Genomic DNA, 24,746 nt, shown 5'->3' on the forward strand with positions numbered 1-24,746 from the left:
ACTAAAAAAGGAAGACGCCAGTGAGACAAACTGTCATCTTGCCTTCCCACCTGCTACTGCTTCATCAGGCCATCCTCCCCACACAGAGCTCTTCTGAATAATCCAGGGGCAATCATAAGCATCTCTGATTTTATTAAAATAATAATAATAATAATAATAATAATAATAATAATAATATCATCTTTTTAGAGAAATATTTGACTATGTGGAGGCAGTGGTTTCCAGCCTTGTAAATATACAGTAAGAACTGTATACTCTCACTTTAGCTAATCTGCCTCTGCCATTCTTCAATTAAAAGTTTCAGTCATTAGCAATGAATAGAATCATTAATGCTCCCCCCAGTCCTTAGGCGTACCAGTCTCCTTTTGCAAAGACAGGATGCCCTACCTGCGCTAGTTAACAATTCCCAAATACAGGAGAGCATTCTCACTAGCCAGACCTAACGTCCTTCCCGTTAAACTTTTCGATTCAATAAATTTTCAGAGAATGCATTTTTCTGCAGCCTAGAAAGATAGATTGCTTACAATAAATGTTAACACTGAAAAGTTTGAAAATTAAAAAAAGTTATTTACAAAAAAGCTTGTCACAGCCCTCAGCAAATACATCAAGTCACAAATTCCACCATATTTTCAGTCCACTTCCTGAGAGTCCTGTTGGCAGCCTGTGTTCTGCAGAAAGAGCACAAAATACAGAATGGTTTCAGAAATGTCAATACACCTGGATTACAGTTATTTCAAAAATATTTTAAAACAGTAAACAAATGACATGCTCGATATGACAAAATGTCCAATGTGGTCTACATTCTTTGAGTGGATGGGAATTATGGGCACTGCAATCCAACACAACTGCAAGGCACTAAGGCCAGATCTACACCAAGCAGGATCTAGCATGTTGAGAACATTTTGAAAACTTTATATGGAATGTGTCCTGGGCCCAAACAGTTGTCAAAACCGTTATAAAGCAGTAGCGTAGATCCTGCCCTGGTTGGGAAAGGCTGATCTAGAAAAACATATTTTGGCTTCAAGTTACTGTGAAGTTTACTTTGGAGCCCCAGGATTTAAGAAGCCCTTCCACTGAACCTCTGACGTGTCTCACTAAGTGCTAAATGTCTGCCATGTACATGAAAACCCATGAGCAGAGTGTGCTGTCTTCTTAGCGCACTAATAGGTAGCAGTCGAGGAAATGCAGTTATTTTTAAATAAGGGATTTACATGAGCAGATTGATATCAGAGTTTATATGCTACAGCTCGTATCTTCATATTCACCATGTTTCCTATACTGTAATGCAAGCCCCAATGCATGTTGACAGTGTCTTTCGCTAGACTTGCACAACAGACTTGTGCAAAATGTCTTTTGCCAGACTTGCACAACAGTTCATCACCAGCACTAATACAATTTCTCCTTCCGTTCACACTTGGAACCAAGCCTGCATTTACTACTAGACTAGAAAAAGAATACTACTAGCACGACTGTTGAGACAAGAGCTTCCATATACCTTCCGGTATGATATTAAAAACAGCACAGAACTGAACATTCATGTAATCAGCAGAAGCATTCTACAACAGAATTCTGAATTCCTGTTCCATTCCACTATTTTTTTTCTCCTGGGGATGTCAAGACAAGGATTAAACAAACAGCCCCACTTCTTTCCCCTCGAGTAACCAGAACATGTGAGTTCTACGATTTTTACCAATGAGAAAAAGCAGCTTTATTACCATGAAAATGAAAGTATACTGCAATAAGGTATAAACAAGGTAAAACTAAAAAGAAATACAGCTGAGTATGTCTAGGGAAGCAAAAATGATAGGAAAAAAAACTTTTTTTGAAGGCAGATTATAATGTAAGGTATGCAAAAAGTGGATTATTCAAACCCCCAGTGTTTATTTGACGGGGAACAGAGACCTTACTCATATCAAAATAAACTAATGTGTTTCTGATATTGTTTCCCAACAAACTTCCAGCCACTTCAAAATAATACAATAATGCTGGTGGGAGGCATAACTACTGTCATGGCATAGTAACTCTTTCCCCTCCTCCTTCTCCACACTCCTCATAAAAATGCATACATGGAATTTCTTTGAAGAAACTGGCTAATGTTAAGCACTTCTTTTATTCCCCTTGGCATCTTTTTTTGGGCTATGAATTAAAATAGAGAAGATGAGCACTCACCTCTTCAGTATCAATCATTTTGGAAAGATCAATGGAATTTACTCATGTGCTTTAATGCAAAAAAAAATATGAGTGATATCCGATGCTGTGTCAGCTGACTTGGCCTTAATTCCCTTCCCCCGAGACCCCCAACCCTTGGAACCAGATTTGGGGGAACTGCATGGGGGAGAGGGAGTGCATCCCTCCAGCAGTGTCTAATCTGCTGGCAGACAGACACAGCTGGATACAATCTAGTAAATCTCTCTTGGGTATCATTTCCTGAGATTGTATTGAGCACTTTGGACTAACACCTGATGTCGCGTGAGTGGAATTCCACTCATTGGAGTGGGGGCGGGGATGGCAGGGAGGCTGCAGAGGGGAGCAGCAATCCACTTCACTGGTGGACACCATTCTCTGCATGAATAGACAAAATTGGGATTTCGTCCTTTCCTGTGGTTTGTTAGAAATACGCTTTGTGTATGTTGCATTCTTTTGTTCTTTTATATTATGGTAATATAAAGTATGTACACCGGAGGGAGATAATAAAGGGTTTTCCAAAATGTCAGTAATCACTGTCCTTTGGATTTTTATGAGCAGACTTCCGCCCAACTGCATGTGCTTTGACTGTGACCAGCGCGGCCCCACCTACACCGACATGATGATGGGCAGCTTCATGTGTATCTCCTGCTTTGGACCTCATAGAGTGAAGTCCATTTCCATGACCACATTCACACTTTTACTATACAACGTATGGCCAGCTCCTTCATAGGTTGTGGAGTATGACATCCAAACCCAGCCCTCTGGGTTGTTTAGGGGCTAAACAACCCAATAGTTAACCCATGGTTTGCTGCTCAGTTAGCTCCTAAATAACCCAGTGGTCTGGGTTTGACCGTAATGCTCCACAATCTATGAAGGAGCTGATCAGGGGTTGTGGGGTAAAAGCAGAAGAGGTGGGCATGCTGCATGACAACCCATGGTTTCGAAACCCATGGGTTGCTGTTATGTGCAAACAGGACCATCAGATCTCAGCAATATTTGCTCTTCGGTGAAAGAATAACACACACTAATGACAATTCCATCCTTTATTTTGTCATACATTATGCTTTTTAAATACTCAATAGTACAACTTCAGACGTATCGCAGTCATTTATTTTCCAAGAAACTTCTTTCTAATTCTTCATGAGACAAGGTCCTTCCAAATCCCTCCTCAAAATTCATTATTTTCCATAGAGCCTTGAACATCCCCCTAGACCTGTAAGCTTAAGTATGTGTAGCTGAAATAATCACATCTTATCCATCCAGTGACTCTTACTTCCATTCCCCTCTCTTTTCTTTACTTCATTGGCCTGTTTTTAAATTGTAAGCCGGCTGGAACAGGAACCTCTGCTCCCATTCTTTGTAAAGTGCAGTGTGCACTCTACAAAAAAATCAAAGAAAAAGATAACACATGGCTATTTCTTTATCTGTTAGCTATCAGAAAATACAGAAAAAAATGGCTTGCAAACTGCTGCAGTGACGCCTTCTGTGAACAATCTGTAGTGACTTTACACAGAATATCTAACAAAACCCCTAGTTATTCTGTGATAAGAGGGGCCAAGTTAAATCTTTAACCTTGTATGGAGAGTTAACAAGTAGAAAGGCCAGCTCTGAAACCGTTCTGCTATCTAAGACGATACTGCAGTAGCATTATTATTATTTATTTATATAGCACCATCAATGTACATGGTGCTGTACAGAGTAAAACAGTAAATAGCATAATGCCAGAGACTAGGTACTTACTCGTTCAAAATATTCTTTGACGCTTATCTGAGTTTTCTGTGGGCAAGTCCGCCAGCATCACCTTCAATTTAACGCCGTTCACAGTCTTGCCGTGTAACACGGCTATAGCATCGCTAGCACTTGCTCTGTCTGCAAATGTGGCATAACCCAGGTTTTCCCCGGGTATGAGGTAAGTGTTTATAAAATTTCCAAACCGACTGAAACAAAACAAAGCAGAAACGGTATGCAGTTATAAACAGGAGGATGTGTTGCTTTATTTTAAAGCCTCACCTGTAAAAGGGGCCCACCTATCCTGAACACGTTTGCACACATCAAATATCTTCTTTATACTTCAAGGATTTAAGGAAGGCGACTCTGCCCATAAATGTTTGTGGTGCAATAAATTCGTATTTCCATGTGACATAGGACTGTCTTCCTGGCTAATACTTTGCTCTTAAAAGAAGCCAATAAGAAGTTGTCTTTGCAACAAGTCAGATTCTACTCATACAGACAAGTATAACTCAGTTTGAATTATTGGGCTAAAGGCTTTCCAAGATCTATCTAACAAGACTTTCAAGGGAGCCATCCTATTATTATTATTACTATTATTATTATTATTTGTATCCCACCTTTTGCCCAATGCTGGGCCTCAAGGCGGCCTTACAAAGTTTAAAATATAAATTGGGGGGGGGGAACAAAACCATAAACATTTAAAATACACAACAAAATTATAATAACATAGATGGAGGGCTGGATTATTCTCCAAAGGCCTGCTGGAACAAAAAAGTTTTAGCCTGCTTCCGAAAGCCCATCAAGGAGGGAGCCAGCCTAGCTTCCCCGGAAAGAGAGTTCCAGAGCAGCCACCGAGAAGGCCCTCTCCCATGTTCCCACCAAGCGTGCCTGTGAAGAAGGTGGGAATGAAAGAAGGGCTTCTCCAGAAGATCTCAAAGCATGGGCAGGCTCATAAAGGAGAATACGTTCTTTCAAATAACCTGGACCCGAACCATATAGGGCTTTATAGGTCATAACCAGCACTTTGAATCCTATGGTCACTAGACACTGTGAACACACTAGCCCTGTTCAGGCGCTTGCCTGAAAGTGTGAGAGCTCAAACTTGGCAGAGGGCCGGTAACATGCAAGCTGCCCCCGCCCCATATTGTTTCCAGGTGTGCTGCCCCCCACCAGTTGAGACACTGCCAGCAAGGTCACAAAGGGAGTCCAAGTCATGCTCATTGAACATGAATAGAACTTCCCACTTGATCCAAGACCTGCCTTATCAAGGTTCCCCATCCCAGGGAGATCCCTTTTCAGACTTGCTGATTCAACATGGTCAAGGTCTGAATTAAAGAGTCCAGCAGCTAGTGTGCCTGCAGATGTAAAGCGGCAGGGGCAGCACGGACAGTCAGGTTGCTCTGCCCACTTTAAGCCCTCCTCATGCATTCAGGCAAACACCTGAATGGTTATAACTATCGCAGTGCAAAGGTATATATAACTGTTTGATACTCAGGTTTAAATCTAACATATCCTTGTCTAGTAAGTCAGGATATTTTTTTTTAGTTCATACCTTAATACATCATCCAATATGTCTTCAGATAAGAGATGGGGATTGAACATTATCAAGAGCCTCTCCCGCACGGAAGAATCAGGTGGAGCTTTCCTTTTGCTGGAAGGAAGCTCAGCATCTGTTTGGAGCCGAGGTGGAGGATTACTGGACTGTCGGGGGAAGGAAGAAGCATCAAAATCAATATGTTTATTTTAAATTTAGCATGCTGTGTATTACATACAGCTAACCTAACTAGACTTGGTCCCTATTTTATCCATGTCCCCTATGAAATCAATATTGGATTGTGCTTGATGCAGCCTTTTCATTCAGTTTTCCAATTCCAGCAGTTCCAACTTACTTTCCCACAACACTCTGGCCTTCTTTTTTCCTACCTTACATCTTTGATTCCCTGCTTCTGACTTTTACCTTCTACAATTTTCCTCTTTCCCACTCAAACTAATCAGGAGGGAAGATTTTTGTGTATTCTTGCCAATTAAGTTTCTGTTTCCTAAGATCAAGCTTTCTCCCAACTTTTTTTTTTTTTACTTTTGTTGAATTTTGTAATGTCCTGCTACCTTTTTTAAATAACAACACAGCCTCGTGCTTCCTGAGCTAAACCTCCTGACCTTTATTTCCTAAACTAAACATTGAACCTCTAAACCAGGGGTGGGCAAACTTGTGGCTCTCCAGATGTTTTGGCCGACCGCTCCCATGATCCTTCACCACTGGCAATACTGGCTGGGGCTGATGAGAGCTGTAGGCCCCAAAAGAAGGACCACAAGTGTCCCACCTATGCTCAAAACTATGGCTGAAACAAGCAGACACACACACACACACACACACAGGATTTTAACCCCATTTTACAGTACCATAAAACAAAAATGCCAAAAATGGAGGAAAGTGCTGTTCCTTTGCATCAAGTAACAGCAGGGAACTAACAAACTCTCTATACTACAGAATAAAATTTCGTCCCAATTCTCTGGAATACCTCCAAACTTTCCAGAACTAATCCTGAGCCCCAAAAGACAGCCTGTGCTTCCAATAGCCCAACACTTTTATGTGGTGCCAATACAGACTGAGAACGCTCTTCCACTCCACTTTGCATTTTGTATGAGCAAACAACTGTATTGGCTTCGGCCTCTAAGACTTCTCAAGCTGGTAGGTTTTAAGACAGGCAGAGAGTTTTCCCCCAAAAGGTGCGTTAATATTCATTCTCTCCTCCTCACCAAGGGGGTCATTCGCCAACGAGCAAATCTCCCACTATTGGGCATATTCTCCTTGCAGTATGAAACACATGCAAAGTTCCAGGGAAGGAAATTCTGAGCTGGGTGAAGCTTGCCTCCCCTTACCTACCATGACATGGGTAGGTGGAATGTCCTCTTGTAAAGGAGCCTCATTGATTCATGTTGGATTTGTGGGGGGATGGGGACTGCTCTGCTACTTGCCCTATCAGTCTTCCTTGATCTTTGAAGGGCTGCTGCTTCATTTTAATAGTGTGCACTTGTCTGTGGTTTTAGAAGAAGTCCGACATATCTTGTTCTATTCTCTTTTCTAATGCCAGTTCTAGTTTAGCAACCTAATTCTTTTTATCCTGCCTTTCCATCAGAGAACCCTCTATTACAGTGGTTCTCAACCTTCCTAATGCCGCGACCCTTGAATACAGTTCCTCATGTTGTGGTGACCCCCAACCATAAAATTATTTTCGTTGCTACTTCATAACTGTAATTTTGCTACTGTTATGAATCGTAATGTAAATATCTGATATGCAGGATGTATTTTCATTGTTACAAATTGAACATAATTAAAGCATAGTGATCACAAAAACAATATGTAATTATATATTGTGAAATATTTATTTCTAATTGCAAATAAATGAAATGTCTCGGTTCCTAAGACCATCGGAAATATGTTTTCCGATGGTCTTAGGCGACCCCTGTGAAAGGGTTGTTCGACCCCCAAAGGGGTCCCGACCCACAGGTTGAGAACCGCTGCTCTATTAGATGTTCCTCAATCCACAGGTCTTCGCACACCGAAAGCAGCTGGACACTTATGTCTGTGTACATGGACCTCTGCTGACTGGTGTTGAATGCACAGCTGGCACTTGAGAGTGGGGTGGGGCGAATCAGAGCACCATAGGTTAAACCCAGATTTAGGCACATATGGGTCTGGAGGAAGCGGACTTCCCTGCTCTCTCCTCCCCCTGGCAGTCATTTCCATTCATGCAAGGTGCCAACACACGATTTTTGAGGATTCACCCCATCCCTGTCAGCCCCTTGTACCACGGCCTACCCCATTTAGAAGGGTAACCCAACCCTTTGTGTAGCATTTTCAAGGGCTGGAGGTCTGATGTGGAGACAAGGGGGTCAGGAAGTCACTTTCCACCCTCCCCATTGCACATGCCTAAATCTGCACCCATCCCAGTAAATTTAGAAAGGGAGGAGGCCAAACTCAAAAGGTTTAAAATACAACATATCTTCAGAGCTCAGCCCCTGGAAAACAGTTCTGCCATCCAATCTTCATTGTAAGCAGAAACATTTAAGGGCAAACTCTTGTTATCCATGATCCTTAACTTTTCAAGGGAGGATGAAGTAAGAGGAAAACAGGCAAGCTCAGTATGCGTGAGAGGCAACAAACAATGATGCTTCTCCAACCAATACAACAAAAACGGCTGTACATTTATTTTCTCCTACAGAAAATAAATGCAACTGAAACCATCCCAAAAAGAACAAACCAGAGAACCACACCACATCAATGTACTGTGATTAATACACAGATATAAAGAGACTAAATGCTTATTTCAGGAATTTACAACTATTTAAAAGGACAAACGAAGAAGATACTTACAGAGGATCCCAGCCATTGATCAGCCCAATTATTATTCCATATCGTTGATGACAGTTGTGACGTCACTAGCTGTGCTGCCATTTTTCTAATGTGGCTGCAGGCAAATCAGGATCTTTTTAGAACAAAAGCAGTGTTTCTATATCCTAACATTGATCCTAACAATTAATTTTGGCTCCTTGTAAACCGCCCAGAGAGCTTCGGCTGTGGGGCGATATATAAAGATTATAATAATTTATTAAATAAATAAATATAATGACTACAGCTTTAAAAATAAATATGAAAGTACTGTGATTTTTCTGTCCTCTGTTTTGCTCGTACTTTCCATATTATATTTTTAAGAGGGCAAAGTACTAGGAACTTCATATTTTAGGAGTTGATGAGGAAAGACTGATGGCTTAGAATGCCCTAATTAACAGCAATGACGTTAGACTGCAATTCATGGATGTATAACAAGCTATAATTACTTATTGACTTTGGCTTGCCTAAAATTCACAAATTATATAGCATAGGAACTGATACTGCAGCAAATAATTCACTTTTATATCTTTTTACCATGTTTTCTACAAACACAGAAACTACCTTAGAGTAGCCCATAATTGGCAAGCAAACACACACACCCTACACACCCAGACATATCTTGATCAATCAATACTTATGGCCCCAAGAGCTTCCAATATGCTTCTTTGCCACGTGGAGTTTTTTGCCCACAAAAGGTTTCCCCATTCATTTCAGCGGTGCCGGTTGATTCATACACACATTGTGCAAGCCAAGCAAGCTGAATTCTGTCAGAATGTAACCAATGCACTCTGGGCTGTGCAGTAGTTTCAAAGAGCCTTGAAAAAATCAGCTTAAGAGATGGACCCACAAATTAAAAAAACAAACAAACCAGAAGTGTTTTCCAAAGCTTCCTAACAGTGATACATCTGCAATATTTTTCCGATACTTTAACAGATATATTCAACCTATTTAAGATGTGCCATTATTATAAATATTCAGTCTAACATCTTTGCTATTAATTAGGGCAGCCTAAGCCAGTGTGGTGTAGTGGCTGGAGTGTTGGATTGCGAGTCGGGAGATCCGGGTTCTAGTCCCCACTCGGCCATGGAAACCCACTGGGTGACTTTGGGCTAGGCACAGACTCTCAGCCCAACCCACCTCACAAGGTTGTTGTGAGGATAAAATGGAGAGGAGGAGGATTATGTACGCCGCTTTGGGTTCCTTGGAGGAAAAAAGGCGGGATATAAATGCAACAATACATACATACATACATTAATATTACTATTTATGAAATTCTTTCATTCCATTTGGTAGAGCTCTTAAGAATCAAGAATAGACCAAAATCCCTCCTGGATGTATTTTTCTTCAATGATACCTCTCCTGTAGTTCAGAGGTGCAAACCCATAGGCTCAAAGGCTTAATCTGGCCTACAGGGATCCCCAATCCTACACACGGAGCATCCAAGCCCTGCTCCCTGGAAGCAATTGCAGCTGTTATGTCTGACCTGAGAGAACAGCAAAGGTGCCGGCGTTTAGGGACTTTGCTGGCATGGGGAAGAACAGAGGTGCTTTGAGTGGCACCGCACAGGGTCACAATGGGCCAAGCACGACCCTAGACTCTGCCATTATGGGGGAGAGCACCAGCTCTTTGCTGCATCAGAAGAGGCACTTCACGCAACACACGATGTCCCCGTGGGGGTGATGGGCACTGAGCGAGGCCTGAGACACGACCAGTGCCAGGAAGAGCAGGCAATATTCTCTGCGCTGGTCAGAGCCATTTCCCTTTAAAACCTCCCCCCAGCCCTCTCCAACTGGTCTTCTATGGTGTCTCTTCAAGCACTCTTCAAGTACTTGAAAGGTTGTCACACAGAGGAGGGCCAGGATCTCTTCTCAATCCTCCCAGAGTGCAGGACACAGAATAACGGGCTCAAGTTACACGAAGCCAGATTCCAGCTGGACATCAGGAAAAACTTCCTGACTGTTAGAGCAGTACGACAATGGAACCAGTTACCTAGGGAGGTTGTGGGCTCTCCCAGACTAGAGGCATTCAAGAGGCAGCTGGACAACCATCTGTCAGGGATGCTTTAGGGTGGATTCCTGCACTGAGCAGGGGGTTGGACTTGATGGCCTTATAGGCCCCTTCCAATTCTACTATTCTATGATTCTATGAACATCAAAAGCATCAAATTTGTTTCTGCTCAAGGGGAACATCAAATATATCCCATTTAATATTGTAAAGCATCAGGCATGTTTACATTTTCCTTGACTATCCTTTGCCCACAATTTTCTTAAAAATAAAAAAGAATCTACAACAGTTCTCAAGGCGGTCATCAATACTAGACATATGTTTGATATCATTTGATACTTACTCAGTTCCATCAGTTCCGTCTTCAATGAAACTGATAAGCAGCCGGTTCCCAAAAGGATATTCAAAACCGTGAAGTCTGTCTTTGGCATATATAGCCGATGCAGCACTGCTGTACTGAATCACTGCATATGCTAAGAATGAACAACAGTATATTTTTAAGTATGGAAACATTAAAACATAGTGGGCAAAAATACAGGGGGAGTGCCAATTCTGACATTATTTTTTTAATTATAAATTCAACAGCCTTTAGCAAAATAAACGATACTTGACTAAAAGCATCAAAAGAACTAGTCACAAATCAGCACTTTTGAGCTTGTCGTGTAACTAGCTACCTTTGGAACCAATTGAAGGGTGGGTTATACAGTACATCTCTTAAATAAACCAAAATTAAACAAATTGCTGACATTGCTTCCTTTCACATCAGAATATTTGACAAGAGGAAATGCATAATGCATCATTCTTTTACCACAGGTACCAATTAGCACAGACATATGCATCTCAAAGTGTGAAGGTAACCCAGAAAAATGACTGACAGTCTTAAACCTTAGTTTTCTTGTAGTACCACCTACTTAAAGTGAGCACTGTTAGAGTTATATACTCAAGTCACACGAAATGGACTTCTGCTCTCACAACTGCTTGCTCTCTTCCCACCCACCCCTTGCATACTCCCCCCTCCCTTTCCAGTCTCTACTATGGTTTACACTGCTGCTAAACATATTTAAAATTAATCAGGGTTATCAAACCAGCATTTGAAGCTGCTTTGCAAATCCTGGGTAAAAGAGAACCTAGTTAGCATCAAAAACGCTTAGAGAGCTAATATGGTGTAGCGATCAGAGTGTTGGAGCAGAAGTCTTGAAATCCAGGTTCTAGTCCCTTCTCGGCCAATGGAAGCTCACGGGGTGTCTCTGGGCCAGCCTACCTCACAGGGTGGTTGTTGTGAGGATAAAATGGAGAGGAGGAGGATTATGTATGCTGCCTTGGGTTCCTTGGAGGAAAAAAGGCAGGATATAAACGCAATCAATAAATATGGTTGGACAGAATACAGAAGGTCCCAGGTTCAATCCCTAGATCAAAAGGAACCCAAAAGGCGACCACCGTAGAAACAAAATAAACCCAATGAATTAAATTGTCATTCAAAAAATTATACACATTTGTTTTTACTAAAATAACTATTTACAATCCAATGCTAATACAAGTCTACAAGATTAGAGTGCAGTAACTCTAATCAAATGTGTTTACTTGTAACTGTTATTTTTTGCAGAGTACAAAGACCAACGTTTTTGAAGACGATACTTCGAAACAAGGAATAACATGAACCTTGTTGGCTAAATTTGGTCTTAATATACTGTTGTGATTAGATTAAAGTGTTTGTTGTCTATGGGTCGGATTTTCTGCAATGATTGTTTAAAATTTGGTTTGAAATGATTGTTAAGTACAATTGAATGCTATTGATATGTAATGAGATGCTACACTGATGTGGTAGTTATTTGTTGTAGACTTGTACTAGCATTGGATTGTAAATAGTTATTTTAGTAAAAACAAATGTGTATAATTTTTCGAATGACAATTTAATTCATTGGGTTTATTTTGTTTCTACGGTGGTCGCCTTTTGGGTTCCTTTTGTTCACATTTTCACCACCACTGCCTCCCTTACTATAGTCAATCCCTAGATCTCCAAATAGGGCTAGGAAAGAATCCTGGCTGAAATCCCCATAAAGCTACTGACAATGCCAGTCAGCGTCAACAACATTGGGCTAGATGGACCAATTGTCCAACTTAGTATAAGGCAGTTTCCTATGTTCCTATATTGTTTAATAGCTAAACCATTACCAAAAAAGTAGGGCAGTAATTCAACTGCTATTTCAAAATGAAGATGCAGAAAACAGAGACCACACAAGAAATAATTGTGTTCTCAAATGGAGCCCCCATAATTGAAAATAGCTTGCTTCCTTCTTCCACATTGTTTTAACTGTTTCAATTGTTTTACTGCTTTTAAATTATATTATTGTTTTAACTTGGTTTATGGTTTAATTTGTTTTTAGCTGTGTATATTTACTGTTTTATATACTGTATGCTTTTATCTGTACGCCGCCCTGAGATCTTATTGATATAGGACGGGATATAAATGTTTTAAAGAAAGAAAGAAAGAAAAGAAAGATATTTCTTAACCTCAACTCAAAGCTTTTTGTTGTCAGGGTACTCATTCCAAAATACATTTCTTTTAAAAAAATTTTTTTAAGACATGCAATTTTACTTTACACAGAAAGATACTTTTCAATGGGTTGCATTACCACGGTTATTGTAAGGACCCCGACGCGTCTCACAAGATTCCAATCCTGGGACGAGATCAAAGAGGTTGAATAGTTGCTCTTGAAGAAATGGAAATTCTGATACCACTGATAAGCGTCTCGAGACAGATTCTTGGCTTCTGGTATCTCTCTTTTCCAAGCTTGCAAAGCCCGGTGATCCTTCCAAACAATACACAGTAAAGCATCGCTATTGCAAGTCGCAGAATGACAAGACTGTATAAATTTCATTCAGATACACCCTTAATTTGTTTTATAAGTTTTCTGCAAATCTATGATCGGCTCAGTTGTAATGTGGGCTTTGATATTGTGAGATGCATTTTAAAGAACTAGACAGCATAAATATAGACGTTTTTGTCTTAAAGCATCTGCGTTGAAGTCTGCAGAATTTGAAGTGACAGAAAAGATGGAGTGCGTACTCTAACCAATTTTTCAAGTGGTCATATGTGCAGCCACGTCTATGGATTCTACACCGGCACAGAGCTCTGTGAAAGTTCTACAGCTAAGCTAGATTTTTGTCAAAGGAGTGAGGCTTCCTGCTCAGTTGAAATGTCCAACCAATACCTTGACTATAAGAGTAAAAATAAAGCAGAAAACGCAAGCTTAAGGGCACTTGCAGCAGGGTAGGAGGGTGGGTTATGCGACTATACGGATGACCACTCAAAGAATTAGTTATAGGTAAGCAACCTGTCTTTCTTCTTCATGCTTTCTGTGTTGGTACCACATATGGATAGAGTAGCAAGCTTACTTTCTGCTACTCAATGTGAATAGCTTCGGTTGTTGGGCGGTATAGAAATGTAATAAAAATAAAAAGGGCATACAAATAAGAATTGCAAAAGTCATCTTGGCCAAACCGTAAACTGAGGCAGAATTCTGCTCTCATATTCCCAAGAAATATTCCCCTCCTCCTCCCTCCCAATCCCCTTTCCTTTTGTGTCATGTCTTTTAGATTGTAAGCCTGTGGGCAGGGACTGTCAAGAAATACTTTTGTAAGCCGCTGTGAGAGCCTTTTTTGGCTGAATGGCGGCATAAAAATGCATAAATAAATAAATAAGAAATAGTTATTCATTCTCTCATTATAAAACCCCTTCAAAAGACGTTGGTGTTTGCCCTAGGCAACGTATAGCATGGTACCCACCAGTCATCAATCTATTTACCTAAAAGCAAGTCCTGGAGATTTCAGCATATGGTTATTGGGATCCAAGCCTACACATGGATGTTTGACTTCAGATTGTACTACCCACCTGATTCCAGAAAGTCGCTCCTCTGTTCTTCATGGCTATTTGTTTCTTTGTATGTACCACATGTATAGACTCCGTGTTCAGAAGGTTCTTGGAACTTATCTGAAGCTTAACAAAAAGTAGATCTAGATTACACATTTATTTCAGACTTCTGCCTGCACACATTTCTGGGTACTACTGTGCACCTCACATATCTGAATCTCATTAAAACCTTTTAATATGGAGGAAAGAAAGGCCCAGATTTCAATGAAAATAAGTTCATTTCAGCCTTATGTTTTAGGATCGCTAGCTATTCACAAATGTTTGCCTTCAGACTGTTCTTCCTACATGAAGTAACTGTGCTGCTCCCTCTTAAAACATTGCGGTTGGTTTCCTGGTCTGCACTGCTCACATAGCATTCATGCTCATGGGATTCAAGTGGCTTTGTCATATGCTCATTCAAAGTGTTCCTGTAACCCAGCCTTCTCCAATCTGGTGTCCATCACATGTTTTGGACTTCAGTTATCATCAGCTCTAGCCAGTATAGCCAATTGTCAAAAATACTGGGGGCTGTGGTTCAAAACATCTGAGGGCACTAGGTTGGGGAAGGCCGCTGCAACCCAAGATTTTTTTAAAAATCAGTATACGTTTCTCAGCTGCATTCTTTCTTGTGGATTACTGTACATCTCCCATCTAAAGCTCCTTAGACACCTCTTAAAATGAGGCAAGCAAATCCCCCCAAATTAGCAATGTGTGTACTAGGATCACGGAAACGTTTCCTCTTAGAGTGTACTACATACTTAAATTGGACAAGTTGCTCCCTTGTACTCCATGGCTGTGTGTTTCCTGTTCTGGACTATCCACATAGGACTTGTGTAGTCTGGATTCATGTTGCTTGGACACAGGCTCAGTCAAAGTGGGCCTGTAACCTGCATTACCCATATAATATTCCTGTCCATGGGATTCAGGTGGCTCGGACGCAGGCTCAGCCCAACTTGTGTTGCAACCTGAAACAAACAAATAAATAGTCCAATATTCAACATTCATAACATATTTCTTAGCTGCATGAACCTCATATCTGAATCTCCTTTAGAACATCTTAAAATAAGGCAAACAAGACCCAAAGATTTCAATGTTTACTGTAAGAGTGCATTACATACCTAAAGTAATCAAGTTGCTCCCTTGTACTCTATGTGTTTCCTGTTTCCCACTACCCACAAAAGAGTTGTGTACACTGGATTCAAGTGGCTTCATCACAGGCTGAGTCAAAGCAGATCTGTAATTTGAACCACCCACATAGTATTCCTGTTCACAGGATTCAGATGGTTTGGATACAGGCTCAGCCGGTTTCCAGTTTTCAGTGGTGAAACCTGAAAACAACCGAGAAATAGTCTAAGATTAAGCATTCATTACATACTTGCATTGAATCTTGCAAAGTAATGTGCACCTCACATTTGAATCTTCTTAGGACCTCCAACAAGCCATTTCCAAGGATTTGAAGGGGAATTATCAGCATGGGCATACTAGATAATCTTCACTGTAAGAAGCTACTGCATACCAAAAGTAATCAAGCTGCTCCCTTGTGCTCTGTGGCTGTTTATTTCCTGCTTTCCACTATCCACAAAGGAGTTGAGTACACTGGATTCAGGTGGCTTCATCACAGGCTGAGTCAAAGGCATCCTGTAACCTGAACTACCCACATAGTATTCCTGTTCACAGGATTGTGATGGTGTGGTACCTGAAGCCAACAGACAAAAAAGTTCAAGATTATACAGATATTGCTCACTTCTCAGTTGCATTCAGTTTTGTTGGCTACTGTGCGTCTCAATTCTGAAGTGATTTTGACCATCTATAAATGAGACAAGCAATACCCCAAGGATTTCAATGTGTGTAGCAGGATGTGTGTACTAGGAAGTGTGTAACACACCAAAAGGGCAACAGTTGCACAGAGAACAAGAACAGACAATGCTGAAAAGCACACAACTGTACACAAGTAGAATTGCTTTTATACAATACAATAAAAGTTTTATATAAGACAAAAAGTCAAACTATGTGGTGTCACATACATCTGTTAGAGGTTTTTTTGGCAAAATCCTAGGTGAATACAAGATTGAATAATTGAATAAACAAGTTGTTTTTCTACAGGCATCCGGTGTAAATCCTATTTCGTCTTTCACTAGACTTCATCAGAAAAACAATTTCATTATCACCGTGAATAAACTATGCTGTAGAAGTGTGGGTTTGCAGACTTTAAATAGTTCTCCCCTACATTTTTAATTACAGCCCTCCAAAACTAGGTTTTTCTGCATGATAAAAAGAGGTTTTAGAAACAAAACAAGAAGCATACAGTAACAGGAGAGGAATAATAATAATAATAATAATAATATATTTCTTACCCGCCTCTCCACTTGGATCGAGGCAGGGAACAGCAGTGAATATAAAACACATTAAAAACTGATTAAAAACATAGCATACATGATTAAAACATTCTAAAATTTCACTGGATAGGCCTGCCAGAATAGATCAAACCTCCATCCCCAGCAAGTAATCCAAATGCTTCAAGAATGGCTGTGCTATCGACAGGTGTTTTCCCTTTACCTTATACAAGAATCTTAAAGGTACAGGAGCATACACGGTATGTAACGTTGACAAGAATAGTGATATTGATATTGGTGGTAAAAAATGACCCTCTATCGATATTACTTTCCAAGAAAAAATGCCAATGCCAAACTGATGTTCAGGCCATGCAGTTGTACAGTGTCGAGCTTAAAAATCCATTCTGCTTCCTCCCTTAAAAGAAGGTTATCATGATTGTTCCAATTGTATTTATGGGGGTATACTCTATCAATGACCAAAAAATTGAACTCATCATACCTATGAGAGTTTTCAATAAAATGCCAAACCAATGGTCCATCCAAGATTTGATGTTTTAATTTAGAGCGATGTTCTATTATATATGTTCTTACAGTACGAGAGGTTTTTCCTATGTAAAGAAGTCCACATGGGCAGATGATAACATTAATTACCCATTCTGTTGCACAATTAGAGAAGTGATGCAGCTTAAACAGATGGTGGTCCCCTGGATGTTCAAACGTGTAAGTTTGCAAAGATAACATACATACAGCACATCCACTGGCGGGTGGATCCACTGGTACATCCACTGGTACATGCAGTAAATTTGGGTGGGTCAATATCAGAATGTACTAAAAATTCCTGAAGATTCTTCGTACGTCTTAGTCCAATTTGTGGTGTATAATTGCACCCCAGTAGATCACTTACAATATGCCAATGTGTTTTTTTTATGGATTTCATAATGGCATAGGACAGGATTTTGTCCTATGCCATTTAGAAATGCCAAGTTTGCCTAATATCATATTTGAATTTAGCATCCATTCATTGTTCCTAATGAACTTAGGAAATGGAAATTTGTCTCAAGGAAAAATAAAACACTGGAAAATTTCCCACACCCACATCAGTGCATGTGTGTACTAGGATTACCGAAACGTTCATCCTAGCAGTGTACTACATACCTAAAGTAATCAAGTTTCTCTCTTGTACTCCATGGCTGTTCATTTTCTGGTTTGCACTTCTTACATACGGTTTGTCCACACAAAATTCAGCTCGCTTGGACTTCTTAGTCCTGGAAACTGAAGGCAACAGACCAAAAGTTCAAGATTAAAAAATCATTACATAGTTCTCAGTTGCATTCAATCTTGTGGGCTATTATGCATGTCAGATTTTAATCTCTTTAGAACCTCTAAAAATGAGGCAAGCAAATCCCAATGATTTCAAAGGAAATGACCAGCACTGTACAAACTAGGAAATATTTACTTTGAGAGAGAATTGCATACCTAAAGTGATCAATGCGCTCCCTTGTACTCCGTGGCTCTGTGTTTCCTGGTTTGTACTACTCACACAGGATGCGTGTACCCTGGCTCCAGATGGCTGCATCATAGGTTGAGTCAAAGTAGTCCTGGACCCTGAAGCCAACAGATAAATAGTCCCAGTTTTTTTTTTTTAAAAAAAATCATCACATAGTTCTCAGCTGCATTCAGTTTTGTGGACTACTGTGTATGAATCTCCTAGAAAACCCTTAAAAATGAGAACTACTAACAATGAAGCAACCAAACCCCAAGGATTTCAGTAAAAAAATAAAAATCTATGAAATAGCATAGGATCATGGAAATATTTACCCTGGGAGTATATTATACAACTATTGTAATCATTTTGCTCCCCTGTATTCCATGAGTGGTTGTTTCCTGGTTTTGACTATTCATATAGGATTCGTGTTCAGAGGATTCATCGGGCTTAATCACAGGCTCAGCCAAACTGGCATTGTTACCTGAAGCCAGGTAACAAACATTTCAAGATTTCAACATTCAGTTCATACTACTGACCTGCATTCCATCTTGTGAACTGGCATACATCTCTCATATTTCAGGCTGCAATCCTATACACACTTCCTTGCAAGTATGTCTCACTGAACTCAATGGTGGTAGACACGTATAAAAGTGCACTATTAAACTTTTTTAGAAACCCTTAAATAGAGGAAAGCATATTGCAACGATTTCAATGGGAGTTACCAGTATGTGCAATTCCAGGCTCATAGCGTACACCCAATTCTTTGCCTTGAAATTGTATTACTTACCCGTTGCAATCACACTGCTCTCTTGTACTTCATGAGTCGTTGTTTTCTGTTTGGGACCATTCACACCAGATGTGTGCCCAGAGGGTTTAGTGAGGGTATTTGGAACATCAGCCCAAACAGCGTTGAAGCCTGAAGCCAACGAATGATTCAAGATGTTAAAAAGTGTCCCATACCTCTGAGGTGCAGCTCAGACATCTCTTTAGAACTTCTTAAAATGTAGTGCCTGAGATGGTCTAATTTATGGAAATGCAACGTTTATAAGTCACCCTGAAAATTCACTGAAAGAGGTCGTGAAGTTAAACATTTTAATAGTTATCAAATTTCCCTGTCAACATTTAATCATCAGTTATAGCGTTGCTTTAGAATATCAAAATCAGGTCCAAAAGAGATGTGAAAATTCTAGTATTAAAACTGCCTGTTAGATCAGTGCTTCTAGGGGAACGTCTAGCCTGTGGAGCCTCCTTAGATGTGTCTATGGTGTGGGGCTTGGAGGCGAAGTCCCACTTCTTTGAGGGAATCCCCTCTTGGGGGATTGGAGGTAACGGCAGGATTCCTCTGCAAAACTCTCCCTCTCCAAATTGGAGGTCACAGCAGAGCTGCATTTGGCAAGGGACTCAGCCAGCCCTGGGAGACACCCACCCCTTCACCACAAAGAATGTTCTCTGTGCTGAAGGGGCAGGCAGTTCTCCTGCAGCTTTCTCTGAGGCGTCTCGATATGGAAAGTGAGAACCAGCACCGCCACCATTCAGTGGGGAGGCCAGAGGGGGGAGGAAGACGCAGGAGAGCCGCTGCCAAGCGTCCTCCTTCGCCATGCGCTCTTTCCCCATTGGTGGGTATGGGGCGTGCGAGGGAGAGCCTCTTCGGCTCTTCTGACAGCGTCCTGCCTCGCGTGCCTCACACCCACCAATGGCAAGGAGAGGACATGGTGGAGGCGGATCCTCTCCTGACATGGTGTCAGGAGAATGTTCCTGCCATGCCCTCCTTCGCCATTTGTACATCTTGGGACGGTGTGACGGAGAGAAAAGACTCTCTCCTTCACACTGTCCCAGGATGCACAAATGGTGAACGGAGAGTGGGACGCAGGTGGACACTCACATCCTGCGCCCCACCGATGTTCTCCACAAAGTCCTGGAAAATGGGGACGGGGGATGCTAGGAACTCCAGCAGGAGTTCCTAACATCCCCATTCTCCAGCACTTTATGGAGAACATTGGTGGGGCGCAGGAGGATGCCCCAGCAGAAGGGTATCTCCTGTGTTTTGATGTTACATGTCAAGCCGCAGGAGACATCCTTCGCCACCCCACCCCACCCCCGTGATCCATCCGGATATTGGCTCAAGGGGATGGAAGGCGCTCCTTCCATCTCCTCGAGCCAATATCCACATGGATCATGGGGCCGTGTGTGTGTGTGCAAGATCGGCGGTGCCCCACTCAGCATGTGCATGTCTCAGGAAGTGTGTGGAGAGCTGCCAATCGCAGCATCCTATTAAGGGACAGCACAATTGACAGCTCCCTGCATGCTTTCCGGGACAGGATTATTTCACATGCATATAGAGTCCCACTGGGCAACGGCTGTGCAGGTAGTCAACTCTGTACACCATTATTTGCATTGGTTATTACAGGGAAATAACCAACTGTGGCATGGAAAAGGCTTGACAGATGACACAATAGTCTATGGTGGACTATTAAGACTACCGTGGACTATTCAATCAACTGTTGATTATTGTGTCATCCGAACTCAGTTTGAGGGAAACTTTTTACCACAACATATTACACTGGCTGACACAAGTAAATACCCCCAACACAAGAATAATTTCTAATTTCTTAGGGTACTTTATGACTTAAGCACTTTTGTTTAAGAAAGAAAATCTGTACACAGTAGGTATAGGAAATTTGGGGATGTTTTATGACTGTGCAGTTGACAATATCCTAGGACTACTTTCATGTCAATTCCACAAAGAAAAGTGCACCCAAGATAGGGTCTTATCAAACCACTGTAAGAAGGGGGCAAGAGTAGAATATCTTACAGTTTCCACACTCCTCTAATGTAAAGGCAGCTTGGGATGCCTTCGAAAACTTTATGTACGCCAAATCTTTATCTCCATTAAGGACCGCCTTCCTTTGGATGACGCATGACACTATATCGCCATAGACCTGTACAATTAAAAAGAAATCAGATGAGAACATATTGAAATAGTTTAAAACTAGTTTAAAATCACGTACAAAATTATGCAGTGTACAAATTATGCATGGTGTGGAAAATGTGGATGGGGAAACATTTTCCTCCCTCTCCCATAATATCAGAACCTGGGGTCATCCCATGAAGTGAATTGGTGGGAGATTCAAGACATATAAAAGGAAGGACTTCTTCACACAGCACAGTTAAACTATGGAATTCACTACCACATTTAGTGATGGCCACCAATATGGATAGCTTCAAAAAGGGGCTCGATAAATTCCTGGAGAAGACGACCAATGTCTACTAGTTTTGGTGGCTATGTGCTACCTCCAGTATCAGAGGGAGAAAGCCAGTATACACCAGTTGCTAGGGAACATAGATGGGAGGGTGCTGTTGCACCCGTGTCCTGCTTGTGGGTTCTTAGACAACAGCTGATTGGCCATTGTGTGAAAAGAGTGCTGGACTAGATTCAGCAGGGCTCTTCTTATGTTCTTAGATTCAAGAAAAGGCATTTTATTCACTTAATATTCTTTGAGTGAGGTATGAAAATGCAGTGGAAGTTCTGACTGTTGATGAAGTCGCACCTTAAATATATCCCTCAGCTTTTCTTCTGTAAAGGACTCTGGAACATTGACACATATTCGAGTAAGCTGTTGAAATTCAATTTGTTTAGAAGTTCTGCTCTGCGCGAGAGACACCTAAATTTAAAACAATGGTGATGAAGTGAGCCAAAAAAGAAGTTATCACAATTTGAACAATATGGCCACAGGCTCATGCACTGCTTGCCCCTTTTGCATAAAATTATCTTTCCTCATGAGTCATCGGGAGCTGCTATATTTCTCGATGGAAATTTTTCTGGATCTAAAAATGCATCATTTCATAAAATTAACGAGTAATAAATAACAGTAAAATGTCGCCGTTTCAATTCTGACTTTTTCCCAGATCCCAAGGAAACATCTAAATATACGTAATAAATATAAACAAATAGCTCTTGGGGTGTGCGCTAAACTTAGGGTGCAATCCTATCAGAAGATGGAATTCTATTCAACACAATGCATAAAACTGCTTTGAAAGAATACGCAGTCATAAGCATAATTAAAACAGCATCAATCCCTAACTTTTAAAAGAATGTCAGTGAGTTTACTTTCAATGGCCATTAGAGAACTGCATATCATGGTAAAACATGTACAGTAGGATCTCACATGCTGGCCATTCTTACAAAGCCAAAGCACCCACTTGGTTATCTTCCCTCCCCCTTTATCATGCTTCTTTTAAAGAGCATTTTCAGCAAGGAAAAGAAGAGCAGTAACTTACACCTGGGCGCTAAATTTAGGTTAAATATCAAATATCATACCAAATCATGATTTACAGCTCACCATAGTTTATAACCCAGCCAATGACCCAAGCTTCCAAATGTATAGGCCTAAACGATGCTTTAGAGCTGTCTGTTTTCATCTTCCATCTACTTAGAGCTCCCATTTCAACACTGTTTCAGCTTCTGCCGAGTGGTGTACCAGTTCTATTGTTTTGGTTTGCCAATTCAGACATTATCTGTAACCACAGGAAATTCATACCAAGGTTTGCAAACCACGGTTTCTGAATCCCTTGTGTTTACTGCAAACCATGGTTTGTCAATTCGGACATTACCCCTAAACTTGGTGCGATGTCTGAATTCAGTTTTAGTGGTTTGTTTTGATTTCAAGTGATTTTTTTCAACTTTTACATTACTAATAGAAGATATAGGAACTCTGTTATCCTGTATTGTCCCAAACAGAAGTAAGACAAGCACACATTTATAGCAAAACATTAAAAGTGGATCTCAAACTGCAGGTTGGATTGGTAAGATCCTGGGACTAAGAAACTGAATGCTGCCAATCTTACTAAGGAACAAAGAGAGGCTTCAAATTATGCTATAAAATGCAACACTTTATAGGAAGTGGTGGATAATTTACCCCACCTCTTAGAGTACAATCCTACATTTGGGGTGGGTGGGACATAACATTGTTCTGTTTTTGGGTTCTGAGGTCAGAATCAAGGCTCTAACCTCGGAGCCCAGAAATCACACTCCCCTCCCTTGCCCCCTCATAGCTGGCAGTCCTCTCTGCACTGGCAACATCTCCACATTCGAAAACAAAATGCAGAGACCAGGAGAAGAGGGTGGGGAAGGGAGCTACATTATGCAGCTTCTTATGTACACCCTGGCCTCCTTCCCCTCTCGCTCAGAAGTGTGGCAGCTAGACATGCAAAATTGCCTGTCTAGCAAAAGCAGAGAGCAGCCGGAGGATGAAAACAAAAATTGTCTCCGTGCTCTGGCAGTCCTGCATTGGATACTTAGCAGTCTCATTCTTCAGCAGCTACTGACTATCTCCATAGGATTGCAGCCTTAAGTGGATTAACCTATATATGGCAATTGAAACTGCAAGCTTCATAGTTACTTGAATGTAGGCTCCATTTAATTCAGTGGGAGTTACTTCTGTGTACCAAACATCCTTTCTGTAGGCAACACTGGTGCTGTCATGCACTTTTAAATACTGTGGACCCCTGTTATATTAACATCCCCACTTTTCAGAGTCACATCAGTGAATGCAGGACAGCAAGATTCACCAGCGATTGCCTTGACTTTTAAGACAGACGTTCATGAAGTTTGTCACACAACATAAAGAGATTTCCCTTGAAAAAAGGCAGGGATGAAGAAGGCTCGATGGCAGATATCAGGGAAACACAAACCATTCCCTGGACAGGGAGATGTTGGGCGAAGTTTCCCCTTGCTAAACGTCCGCGGCTGCAATCCTTTCCACGCTGTGCTGGGAGCAAGGGTACTGGAACATACTGGGCCTTACTTCCGAGAAAACATGCAAAGGATTGCACGGGATGTATGTCAGTCAGGCTTGTCGCTGCTGCTAAAATGCAGGGAGTGAACAAGGCAGCAGCAGCAGCAGCAGCAGCCACACGACCCCAGCAGGGAATGCCGCCGCCGCCGTCGCCCCTACTTCACCTTGATGGGAGCGGGGCTCGTCTGGTCCTGCACCGTCTCCGCGGCCCGGCAAGCCTCCGAGCTACGCGCGAACTTGATAAACGCGAAAGAGACGAGATCGGGGCTGGCCTGGCTTCGTATCGCCCAAATATCCTGGATTTCGCCAAACGCGGCGAAGCGCTCCCAGAGCTCAGGCTTCATTATCGGCGTCAGCATCTGCAGGAACAGGCGGCTATAGGGAGGGTCGTCGAAATTCTCCGCAAAGTAACGGATCCCGCCCCTTCCACCACCACCACTACCGTCGCCTCTTCTAATGTTGTGTCCGCCATCCAGCGCCGCCATTTCCCGCGGAGTCCGGAAACTCAACCTCAGCCGGTCCGGCCCACAGAAGTTTGCTCTACAGTAACTCTGACTTCCGCTTTCCGTTTGAAAGCCGCGGCGCCCCGGAAAGTCCAAAGGAGGGAATAGCCGCTCTTGCCCTCCAACGCTCTCCTCTCTATAGTGCACGCTCCTAATTCTAAGCCGCGGTTCAACTAGACACTGGTCCTTCCGGGTCGGACTGCCGCCACTGTGAGAGGGGCGGCCGGGTGCGTGACTACAGCGCCCCCTTGCGATAGGAGAGACCGAGAGGCAACCTTTCCTCTTCACACTCACCCGCCAATGTAAACAAACCAAAACTCTTCCCCTCTGTGAAGGCCCAATGACCTCTCTCGCTCGTTAATAGATGCCAAAAGGGCGGGAGGACGGCACAGGATGGAGCTACT

At 41.8% G+C, this 24,746-nt stretch overlaps 1 protein-coding gene across 2 annotated transcripts; it reads right to left on the bottom strand.

Moving 5' to 3' along the window:
* Positions 1 to 546: 546 nt before the first annotated feature.
* On the bottom strand, positions 547 to 24,348 carry LOC134392209 (RNA-binding protein 45-like). 2 transcript variants are annotated; one of them, XM_063116336.1, is made up of 16 exons: positions 24,004 to 24,348; positions 21,593 to 21,706; positions 20,857 to 20,983; positions 18,832 to 18,960; positions 18,035 to 18,163; positions 17,714 to 17,830; positions 15,742 to 15,921; positions 15,344 to 15,553; positions 14,984 to 15,190; positions 14,208 to 14,312; positions 12,949 to 13,125; positions 10,659 to 10,788; positions 8,294 to 8,387; positions 5,471 to 5,619; positions 3,928 to 4,124; positions 547 to 668 (listed from the first exon to the last, which is right to left on the bottom strand). In XM_063116336.1, exons 1-15 carry the CDS (start codon positions 24,322 to 24,324, stop codon positions 3,932 to 3,934), a joined length of 2,382 nt encoding a protein of 793 aa, XP_062972406.1. In that variant the 5' UTR covers positions 24,325 to 24,348; the 3' UTR covers positions 547 to 668; positions 3,928 to 3,931. The 2 variants fall into 2 exon arrangements, with proteins under 2 accessions (XP_062972406.1, XP_062972407.1); XM_063116337.1 differs by lacking the exon at positions 547 to 668 and adding an exon at positions 3,170 to 3,823 and having other exon boundaries at positions 3,893 to 4,124.
* Between the last annotated feature and the right edge of the window lie 398 nt (positions 24,349 to 24,746).

This window comes from Elgaria multicarinata, chromosome 2 (genome assembly GCF_023053635.1).
Source record: "Elgaria multicarinata webbii isolate HBS135686 ecotype San Diego chromosome 2, rElgMul1.1.pri, whole genome shotgun sequence".
NCBI lineage: Eukaryota > Metazoa > Chordata > Lepidosauria > Squamata > Anguidae > Elgaria > Elgaria multicarinata.

Bases quoted from the DNA above. Each gene is read 5' to 3' on its own strand.
- LOC134392209 (XM_063116336.1), bottom strand. From the start codon at position 24,324: ATGGCGGCGCTGGATGGCGGACACAACATTAGAAGAGGCGACGGTAGT. The intron at 18,961-20,856 runs GTAAGATATTCT...CGTTGGCTTCAG, and splicing joins ATTAGAGGAGTGTGGAAACT to GCTTCAACGCTGTTTGGGCT. The intron at 14,313-14,983 runs GTATGTAGTACA...CTTTTTGTTAAG, and splicing joins GAGCAACTTGTCCAATTTAA to CTTCAGATAAGTTCCAAGAA.